Source organism: Oncorhynchus tshawytscha, linkage group LG06, assembly GCF_018296145.1.
Source record: "Oncorhynchus tshawytscha isolate Ot180627B linkage group LG06, Otsh_v2.0, whole genome shotgun sequence".
Lineage (NCBI taxonomy): Eukaryota > Metazoa > Chordata > Actinopteri > Salmoniformes > Salmonidae > Oncorhynchus > Oncorhynchus tshawytscha.
Window position 1 is genome coordinate 17,251,369 of NC_056434.1, and position 11,054 is coordinate 17,262,422.

Below are 11,054 nucleotides of genomic sequence, written 5' to 3' on the forward strand. Positions count from 1 at the left end.
CAACTCAGATCTGGGTGAACGAGGCTACCCAGCTGGTGTACTTCCAAGGCACGCGGGACACGCCCCTGGAGCATCACCTATACACTGTGAGCTACGACTCCCCGGGGGATATGGTCAGGCTGACCAAGCCAGGCTTCTCCCACAGCTGCTCTGTAAGCCAGGTAGGTACATTACCTTGGCGACAAGCTCTGTCATCTTCTTTTTTCCTTGAAATTAAGCTTGGAGGTTTTGGCATTTTAGCTTTTTGAAGATTTAGTTGACCGCACCTGTTCTTATGTTTCTGCTCTATCTTTCTGTAGAATTTTGACATGTTTGTCAGCCATTACAGTAATGTCAGCACACCTCCCTGCGTCCACATCTACAAGCTGATGGGCCCAGAGAGTGATCCACTGCACAAAGAGCCTGAGTTCTGGGCTAGCATGATGGAGGCCACAGGTAAGTAAGAAAAGGGGGTCAGTTAGGGCTGGGAATTGCCAGGGACCTCACGGTACGATATTATAACGATACTTGGGTGCCGATACGATATGTATTGCGGTTCTCACGATTCTATATGTATTGCGATTCAATGCTGCAATTTTATTGCGATTTTAGTGCTGCAAACATATTGCTTACTATATGTCTGCCTCAGAGAGACGAGAGAGCATGAGAAAATTAGTTTGATCAGTTATGGAAATGAAAGTGCTGAAAACATGTTGGCTCACTATTTAAAAATATGGAGTACAAGCTATAGGATGAAAAATACCAGAGTTTTGGCGTATGTGTGTTATATACATACATACAGACATGCATATACACACACACACACACACACACACACATATTTTCTTTATTTTTACTATTTTCTACATTGTAGAATAATAGTGAAGACATCAACTATGAAATAACACATATGGAATCATGTAGTAACCAAAAAAGTGCTAAACGAATATAAATATATTTTATATTTTGAGATTCTACAAAGTAGCCAACCTTTGCCTTGATGACAGCTTTGCACACTCTTGGCTTTCTCTCAACCAGCTTTGAGGTAGTCACCTGGAATGCTTGTTAAGTTTATTTGTTTGAGCCAATCAGTAGTGTTGGTAACAGACCCAAGTCCATATTACGGCAAGAACAGCTCAAATAATCAAAGAGAAACGACAGTCCTTCATTACTCTAAGACGTGAAAGTCAGTCAATCTGGAAAATTTCAAGCACTTTGAAAGTTTCTTCAAGTGCAGTCACAAAAACCATCAAGCGCAATGTTGAAACTGGCTCTCATGAGGACTGTCGTGTCTTTACTATCATTAACTGAAGACTGATAGTTTTTATCAAAGATTCTCTGTAATTAGTTATTACGCGATTAGACTGATTAATCATGTAACTGTAATTACTAGGAAGTCGGGGCACCAAGGAAGAATACTCAGATTACAAATTTATAATTTCCTAATATAACTTTTCAGATATTTTATCTGATCAATTAGTCTTCGAATTAATGAATTATTTACTTTACCTCACGTTAGTCTCATTCCAAACGTTGGTTATCTGCACGAACCCAGTCTTCACTATGAGTCATCCATACATAATTTGTCTTAAATAATTTATTTATTACTAAGTAATTCACAGAAATGTATAAACAAACAAACAAGGTAAATGTGGTTACATGAAATGATAGGAGAATGTGCCCTAGTGGGCTAAACCGGCATGTCGGCTTGTTAGACAAAAGGGGAAGTGGGGGTCGACCTAAGAACTCACTACAGAGTGATAATTATAGCAATTGAAATGCTAATCCTTTACACATGAACGCTCACTCATTCGAGAACAATTGCAATCAATATATATATTTACGCTCAGGGTGTCGTCTTGATCCCTGGTGAAAAGTTTGTTTCTTTTGTAGACTTGTCCGTCTCTCTCCTTGTCTCTCTGCCGTGGTTATAGTGGATAGTTCAGAGTGACATTCATTCATTACCTTATAGAATGGATGTTTCGGCGGTTGTCCTTCACATTCAATGATATCGAATTCCTAGCTGCAGACTAGTAATTAATATCAAAGACTTGTTCTTATTCTGTCGGTATCGATAGTCTAAGAGTTTAACCACATGGTATGGTTAAACGATTCAGCAATGGTCTACAACCTTTGTCTCCCCTAATGGAGAAAAACATGGTCTGCAACCTTTAGCCATCTCGTAATTGAGGTAAGCTCGGTCTGCTGATCGAAAACCCGAGGGGGTGGTTTTATTCGTAAGGGCTTAAAAAGGGCTGTTCCAGGAGGCCTGACCCTAACTGGGCTCAGGGGCAGTCCTCTGATTTAGTTCAAATCAAAAGGTAATTGTATTTTTCTTCATTAAACAGTCCAAAATCGTATTACACAATTATACAAACAGTATCATACTCATTCATTCATCTTATACAACAATTAGATGTAAACCTCATATGAGGCTATTATATAAACAACATTATGGTAATGTGGTCACCTTCTCCCATGAGCTTCCCCAAGTTGTGACAAATGGACCAGTTCGTAGCTGGATTCTTCAATCTTTTATACTTTCTCCGGAACATGAAATTTGTTCGTACCTCAAGTTCTGTGAGGTGGAAGGATTTCCTTTGTCCTCTATGAAAATGTACTCTCTGTACTGTGTGTCCATGAGGAGATCCTCAGGAATTTACGACGTCTCTCTGACCACAGCAACCTAGTTGAAGGAGGAAAGGGGGAGGCAGGGAGAGGGGGATGGGGCTTGCTATACCCAAAGAGGCCAACGTCATGACAGGACTGACACAGGAAAGGAAGACCCAGAGGATAAGTTCAGTGGAGTTACCAGCCTCAGTAATTGCAGCCCAAATAAATGCTTTACAGAGTTAAGTAGCAGACGCGTCTGATTCATCAACTGTCCAGAGGAGACTGCGTGAATCAGGCCTTCATGGTTGAATTGCTGCAAAGAAACCACTACTAAAGGACACCAATAATAAGAAGAAGAGACTTGCTTGGGCCAAGAAACACGAGCAATGGACATTAGACCGGTGGAAATATGTCCTTTGGTCTGATTAGTCCAAATTTGAGATTTTTTGATTCCAACTACTGTCTTTGTGAGACGCAGAGTAGGTGAACAGATGATCTCTGCATGTGTGGTTCCCACCGTGAAGCATGGAGGTGGTGTTGTGGGGGTGCTGGTGACATTGTTGGTGATTTATTTAAAATTCAAGGCACACTTAACCAGCATGGCTACTACAGTCTGCAGCAATACACCATCCCATCTGGTTTGCGCTTAGTGGGACTATCATTTGTTTTTCAACATGATAATAACCCAACACACCTCCAGGCTGTGTAAGGGCTAATTGCCCAATAAGGAGAGTGATGGAGTGCTGCATCAGTGAACCTGGCATCCAGTCACCCTACCTGAACCCAATTGAGATAGTTTGGGAGGAGTTGGACCCCACAGAGTGAAGGAAAGCAGCCAACAAGTGCTCTGCGTATGTGGGAACTCCTTCAAGACTATTGTAAAAGTATTCCAGGTGAAGCTAGTTGAGAGAATGCCAGGAGTGTGCAAAGCGGTTATCAAGGCAAAGTGTGGCTACTTTGAAGAATCTCAAATATAGGATATATTTTGATTTGTTAACACTTTTTTGCTTACTACATGATTCCATGTGTTATTTCATAGTTTTGATGTCCTCAAAATTATTCTAAAATAGTAAAAAGAAAAACCCTTGAATGAGTAGGTGTCCTAACACACCTTTCTATATAAGGTCCCACCTTTTATTTCAGAGTGAAAACCAAGCAATGAGGTCAAAGGAATTGTCTGTAGAGCTTCGAGACCGGATTGTGTCTGCACAGATCTGCTGAAGGGTACCAAAACATTTCTGCAGCATTGAAGGTCCCCAAGAACACAGTGGCCTCACTTCTTAAGTGGAAGAAGTTTGGAACCACCAAGACTCTTGCTAGTGCTGAACGCCCCGCCCAAACTGAGCAATTGGGGGAGAGGAGTCTTGGTCAGGGAGGTGACCAAGAGCCCGATGGTCATGCTGACAGAGCTCCAGAGTTCCTCTGTGGAGATGGGATAATCTTCCAGAAGGACAACCATCTCTGCAGCACCCTACCAATACCTTTATGGTAGAGTGGCTAGACTGAAGCCACCTGGCACCATGCCTATGGTGAAGCATGGTGGTGGCTAGGTCTGTGGTGGTCACAAAATTTAGTCAACCGGTGATTGTCAAGCAAATAAGCATGGTGGTGGCAGCATCATGCTGTGGGGATGTTCGTGAGCAGCAGGGACTGGGAGACTAGTCAAGATTGAGGGAATGATGAGCGGAGCAAATACAGAGATTCTTGATGAAAACCTGCTCCACAGTGCTCGGGACCTCAGACTGGGGCGAAGGTTCACCTTCCAACAGGACAATGACCCTGAGCACACGGCCAAGACGACACAGAAGTGGCTTCAGGGACATGTCTCTGAATGTTCTTGAGTGGCCTGGCCAGAGCCTGGACTTGAATCCGATCTAACATCTCTGGAGAGACCTGAAAATAGCTGTGCAGCAGTGCTCCCCATCCAACCTGACAGAGATGGAGAGGATCTGCAGAGAAGAATGGGCGAAACTCCCCAAATACAGGTGGGCCAAGCTTGTAGCGTCATACCCAAGAAGACTCGATGCTGTAATCGCTGCCAAAGGTGCTTCAACAAACATTTAGTAAAGGGTCTGAATGCTAATGTAAATGTGATTTTTTTTAAATATATCTATATTTTTTGAATACATTTGCAAAAATGTCTATAAACCTGTTTTTGCTTTGCTTTGTCATTATGGGGTATTGTGTGTAGATTGATGAGGGGGGAAAAAATGGAATCCATTTTAGAATAAGGCTAACCTTTTAGGGCTATGCTTCCTGCTAGCGGGACAACTTCCAGTGAAACTGGAGTGCGTGCAATTCAAATTAATAATCATAAATATTATGGATATTTAGGTACATACGTGTCATATCGGTTGAAAGATTAAATTCTTGTTAATCTAACTGCACTGTCCGATTTACAGTAGCTATTACAGCAAAACATGCCATGCGATTGTTTGAGGGTGGCGCCCCACATCAAAATATTTTCTAACCGACACAGGTTTCCTAAATTCATAAATTGCGATTTAAATATTCACTTACTTTTTGAAAATCTTCATCTGATATGTCATCCAATGGGTCCCATCTATAACATGTAGTGTCGTTTTGTTAGGTAAAATCCTTCTTTATATCCCAAAAAGTCAGTTTAGTGGGCGCCATCGATTTGAGTAGTCCACCCATTCAACTTGCAGAGAAAGGAATCCGAAAATCTACCCCTAAACTTTGTTTCAACAAGTCAAAATACGTTTCTATTTACTCCTCAGATACCCTAAAATGTAATCAAACTTTAATATTTCTTATGGAAAGAAGTATGTTCAATCGGAAGTTAATTTTAGCAGGTGTGTAATGTCTTCATGGCTTGCGCAAACATGAATTTCCAAGACTGTCCTTCCAATAAAACAGTTATTTCTTATTTGTTTTTGAAGTTACAAGCCGGAAACCTTGAACATAGCTTCCACAGGGTGTCAGCAGTCAAATTTTCAGTGTGACCTTATACTTGCCATTGTAAGAGGATGGTCTCTCTCTCAAAAATGTTTGGTTTTTCTTTGGATTTTCTCCTACCATATCTAGTGTTTTACATTCTCCGACATTATTTTAACATTTCTACAAACTTCAAAGTGATTTCTTTCCAATGGTACCAATTATATGCATATCCTGGCTTCAGGGCCTGAGCAACAGACAGTTTACATTGGGCATGTCATTCAGTCAGAAATTGAGAGAGAAGGGGCTAAGAAGACTCTATGCTGTAATCGCTGCCAAAGGTGCTTTCACAAACTACTCAGTAAAGGGTCTGAATTCTTATGTAAATGTGGTATTTCTGGGGTTTTATTTATTTTTATTACATTTGCAAAAATGTCAACCTGTTTTTGCTTTGGTTTTGTCTTTATGGAGTATTGTGTGTAGATTGAGAGGGGGGTATTTTATCCATTTTAGAATAAGGCTAAGTTAACAATGTGGAAAAGGTCAAGGGGTCTAAATATTTTCTGTGTGAAGTATCGATTTTATAATATCGTCCAAAATAATATTGTAATATCTAAGTATCCCCCTAATCACTAGGGTCAATGCATTGAAATCTTCTGTTGGCTTTTCACCTCTGACTACAAAACATGAATGTATCAATGAACTGTGTTACCATAAGCACGCTGTCGGCATCACACTTAACTCACATGTTGAGACTACAGAATGGCCCTGCAAATTCAATGTTGCTTATTTATAGTTGAATGAGTCACTTTCCCAGGGCAGTCACATCAATAGAATCTGCCCTTGCAATAATAACTCCCCCAATGGAATGAACATCTATAGTATCTACAGTTAACCTCGATAGTGATATGCATTTGACTTCATATTGGTGTTAATGTTATTTCTCAGGGCGCCCAGGAGATTACATCCCACCAGAGATCTTTACTTTCCCAGGGAATTCAGGGTTCCACCTCTACGGCATGTTGTACAAACCACACAACTTGGTACCTGGCAGGAAGCACCCTACAATCCTCTTTGTGTATGGAGGCCCGCAGGTTTGTTCAATAAAAATATTTGTATTCTGTAATATAGTCTTGTTTGTGACAGTTTGGATTTCAAGGCTAGTTATATAAAAAAAATATTAATGTTAAAGGTTTTATCTCGTATGTTTTTAATGTTGAGGGGGGTTGTGTGCTCCAGGTGCAGTTAGTAAATAACACATACAAAGGAGTGAAGTACCTGAGACTGAATACGCTAGCGTCACTAGGCTACGCCGTCGTGGTCATTGACGGGAGAGGCTCCTGTCAGAGAGGCCTCAAGTTCGAGGGGGCTCTAAAAAACAAAATGGTAAACAGTAACACGACTTCACATCTCTACTAACCATACACCAGTGTTGTAGGTGTCAGTCTTTCACCTAGGTTCACCTGTGGTTCTCAGGGCCAGGTGGAGATCGAGGACCAGGTGGAGGGGCTGCAGTACGTGGCTGAAAACTATACTTTTGTGGACCTGAGTCGCGTGGCCATCCACGGCTGGTCTTATGGCGGCTTCCTCTCCCTCATGGGCCTCGTCCACAGGCCCAACGTCTTCAAGGTGAGAGGAAAGTTCGAAGTCGCCGCTGAAGAACTTTAGGGGATTATTCTTTGGACTATGTCACAACTTCACCTCACATGCATTCTGTGTAAGAAATTAATTGTGACTGCAGGCTGTGTAGTTCTATGGCTTTGAACCATGAAGGGGTAGTAATGTGGCCCAGCCCTGGTTTAAATCAACAAGCTCAAAATATTGACTCTAAAACTGAATTTAACGCTCCAAAATCTTGACTGGTTGTACTGTACATATGGTTACTGTTCACTCAATCAGTTAAAATTAAGTCATTTTAGCATTAATTTAAAAGCCTGGTTGATTTGAGGTGTCCTTGTATGGTCTAGATGGCCATAGCGGGTGCCCCTGTGACGGTGTGGATGGCCTATGACACCGGTTACACGGAGCGCTACATGGACCTACCTGAGAACAACCAGCAGGGATACGAAGCCGGTTCTGTCGCCTTGCACGTAGACAAGCTGCCCAGCGAGTGAGTCATCACCATTCATTACCGTTTACTGTCAATCTCAGGGTGCTTCACAGGCAATACGTAAAGGCAGCAGTAGAGACTCCAAAGTGCGGCTGTCCTGCAACACTGTTCATCACTTGTTTTTGATATGGTCCTGATGGGACAGACTTGCTTGGAATGTATGTCTCAATTAGCCTGATCCCAGCTCTGTTTGTGCTGTATAGGCAACTCTTATGACAATGACCATAGGAGTTGGCTATACATAACGAACAGATCTGGGACCAGGATAAGTTCTGATGCGAGGGGAAATTAAAATGTGTTTAAAAAAAATAAAAAATTCTAGGGATAATCTTTTATATTTTGTTTTCCTACCCAGGCCTAACCGGTTACTTATATTACATGGATTCCTTGACGAGAATGTGCACTTTTTCCACACCAACTTCCTGGTGTCTCAACTGATCCGTGCGGGGAAACCGTATCAGCTACAGGTAGGAGGGCAGTGGGTTTAGTTGTGTACACAGACAGACAACAGTGTTCATTCAACTTCATTGTATAAAATGGCGCGCGATGATGAGAGAATTGAATATGTGGAGTGGAACCTTTTCCCAGGCTGACACGTTGTTGAAAACAAACAAACGCATTCGCTGCAAAGAAGAAGTGTGGGACTCATTTATTTTTCAAGGCCTCTTTTCAGAGCACATTAAAATAAACATTTTATAAATGAGGAAGACAGGTGCTTCCTTTCCGGGGGCTTTCTCTTTCCTCCATCTGTTCCTTTGTCTCCATCTCTTCAGATCTACCCCAATGAGAGACACAGCATCCGCTGCCCAGAGTCTGGAGAGCACTATGAGATTATGCTGCTGCACTTCCTCCAGCAGTACCTCTGAGGGCTGCAGTTGAATGAACAGAACCACTGCCCAATGTTACCATGCCCCTTCACATATACCACAGGAGGCTGGTGAGTGGAGGACTGGTCATAATAGCTGGAATGGAGTGAATGGATTGGTATCGAACATGTCTGATGTATTTTAAACCATTCCATTTATTCCATTCCATCCATTACAATGAGCTGGTCCTCCCCAATTAAGGTGCCACCTGTGATAAACACACTGTGCCCCATCTGCGATTTGCATCCTAAAAACCAAGATTTTTTATAACAGCCTGGAGAAGCCCTCCCATGCTACCAACCCCTTCCCATGCCGAGAGCAGAGGGTCGTCACCTGTCAGTTTTTAACTGGACAATGACTGCAAAGAAGGAGAGAAGTAGAAAATATAGAGCAAACATGAGCATTTTGAGAAAAAGAGCTCGTTAGCATCATGGAGTGATTTTCTGTTTTTATTTGGGATATTTGTGCCACACCCTGTTAGCAAGGGGGATCAGTATGAAAGTATATGGACTACTTTTGATCGCTCTGGATAAGAGCATCTGAAAATGACTCAAATGTAAATGATTTTTTTGTTCATACTTTGGACTGTGCTGTTGTAAATCATGGTGGATTACAGTGTTGTGTGGTGAGCCAAATGGTGTGGCCGCTGAGGACGGAAACCACACACTACCTGCAACTGGTATTTTAAGTGTGTATTAAAATAAAAAAAGTATTTTTAGGAATTCTTCTTTTATAACGAGTGTCTAAATGTAGTAAGTCATTAAGACTATCTCCAATGCCATTTCACTCTAGTGATCAAGTCTTTGCTGAGCTTGTCGCCTCAGAAGCAGGCTTCTTTAGCTTTTGATAACTTTTACTGACTTACAATCAATAGGGTCACATGTACAATGCATTCGGAAAGTATTCAGACCCCTTCACATTTTTAACGTTACAGCCTTATTCTAAAATTGATTATTTTATTTTTTTCCCTCATCAGTCAACACACAATACCCCATAATGACAAAGGTAAAAAAACAAACATTTTTTAAAACATTTTTGTTAATTTATTTAAAATAAACAGCAGTTACCTTATTTACATTACTATTCAGACCCTTTGCTATGAGACACAAAATTGAGCTCAGGTGCATCCCTGTTTCCATTGATCATCCTTGAGATGGTTCTACAACTTGATTGGAGTCCACTTGTGGTCAATTTAATTGATTGGACATGATTTGGAAAGGCACACACCTGTCTATATAAGGTCCCACAGTTGACAGTGCATGTCAGAGCAAAAGCCAAGCCATGATGTCGAAGGAATTGTCCGTAGAGCTATAAGACAGGATTGTGTCAAGGCCAAGATCTGGGGAATGGTAAAAAAACAACATTTCTGCAGCATTTGAAAGTCCCCAAGAACACAGTGGCCTCCATCGTTTTTAAATGGAAGAAGTTTGTAACCACCAAGACTCTTCCTAGACCTGGCCACCTGGCCAAACTGAGCAATCGGGGGCGAAGGGCCTTGGTCAGGTAGGTGACCAATAACCCAATGGTCACTGACAGAGCTCCAGAGTTCTTCTGTGGAGATGGTAGAACCTTCCAGAAGGACAACCATCTCTGCAGCACTCCAACAATGAGGCCTTAATGGTAGTGGCCAGACAGAAGCCAGTCCTCAGTAATAGGCACATGACAGCCCGCTTGGAGTTTGCCAAAAGGCACCTAAAGGACTCTCAAACCATGAGAAACAAGATTCTCTGGTCTGATGAAACAAAGATTGAACTCTTTGGCCTGAATGCCATGTGTCACATCTGGAGGAAACCTGGCACCATCCCTACAGTGTAGCATGGTGGTGGTGGCAGCATCATGCTGTGGGGATGCTTTTCAGCAGCAGGGACTGGGAGACTAGTCGGGATCGAGGGAAACATGAATGGAGAAAACCTGCTCCAGAGCGCTCAGGAAATCAGACACGTGCGAATGTTCACCTTCCAACAGGAGAACGACCCTAGGCACACAGCCAAGACAGTGCAGGAGTGGCTTTGGGACAAGTCTGAGTGGCCCGGACTTAACCCGATCAAACATCTCTGGAGAGACCTGAAAATAGCTGTGAAGCGACGCTCCCCACCCATTCAACCTGACAGAGCTTGAAAGGATCTGCAGAGAATGGGAGAAACTGCCCAAATACAGGTGTGCCAAGCTTGTAGCATCATACCCAAGAAGACTTGATGCTGTAATCGCGGCCAAAGTTGCTTCAACAAAGTACTGAATAAAGGGTCTGAATAGTGACAGTACCAGTCAATCATTCAAGGATTTTAAAATGTATTTTTTTTACTATTTTCTGCATTGGAGAATATTAGTGAAGTCATCAAAACTATGAAATAACACATGGAATCATGTAGTAACCTAAAGTGTTAAAAAAATCTAAATATATTTGATACTCTTCAAAGGAGCCACCCTTTGCCTTGATGACAGCTTTGGACACACACTTGGTATTCGCTCAACCAGCTTCATGAGGTAGTCACCTGGAATGCTTTTTCAACAGTCTTGAAGGGGTTCCCACATATGCTGAGCACTTGTTGGCTGCTTTTCCTTCACTCTGCAGTCCAACTCATCCCAAA

General features: G+C 42.1%; 1 protein-coding gene across 3 annotated transcripts in view; it reads left to right on the plus strand.

The window, feature by feature from the left end:
* LOC112252155 (dipeptidyl peptidase 9-like) overlaps positions 1–9,188 on the plus strand; it is a 33,436-nt gene extending 24,248 nt beyond the window's left edge. For all 3 annotated transcript variants that reach the window (XM_024423144.2, XM_042323035.1, XM_042323036.1), the window contains 8 exons: positions 9–161; positions 300–435; positions 6,439–6,584; positions 6,730–6,876; positions 6,967–7,119; positions 7,458–7,600; positions 7,956–8,067; positions 8,374–9,188. In XM_024423144.2, coding sequence (XP_024278912.2) covers positions 9–161; positions 300–435; positions 6,439–6,584; positions 6,730–6,876; positions 6,967–7,119; positions 7,458–7,600; positions 7,956–8,067; positions 8,374–8,466 — 1,083 coding nt within the window. In that variant the 3' untranslated portion in view covers positions 8,467–9,188. The remainder of the gene's footprint in view (positions 1–8; positions 162–299; positions 436–6,438; positions 6,585–6,729; positions 6,877–6,966; positions 7,120–7,457; positions 7,601–7,955; positions 8,068–8,373) is intronic.
* Positions 9,189–11,054: the final 1,866 nt, after the last annotated feature.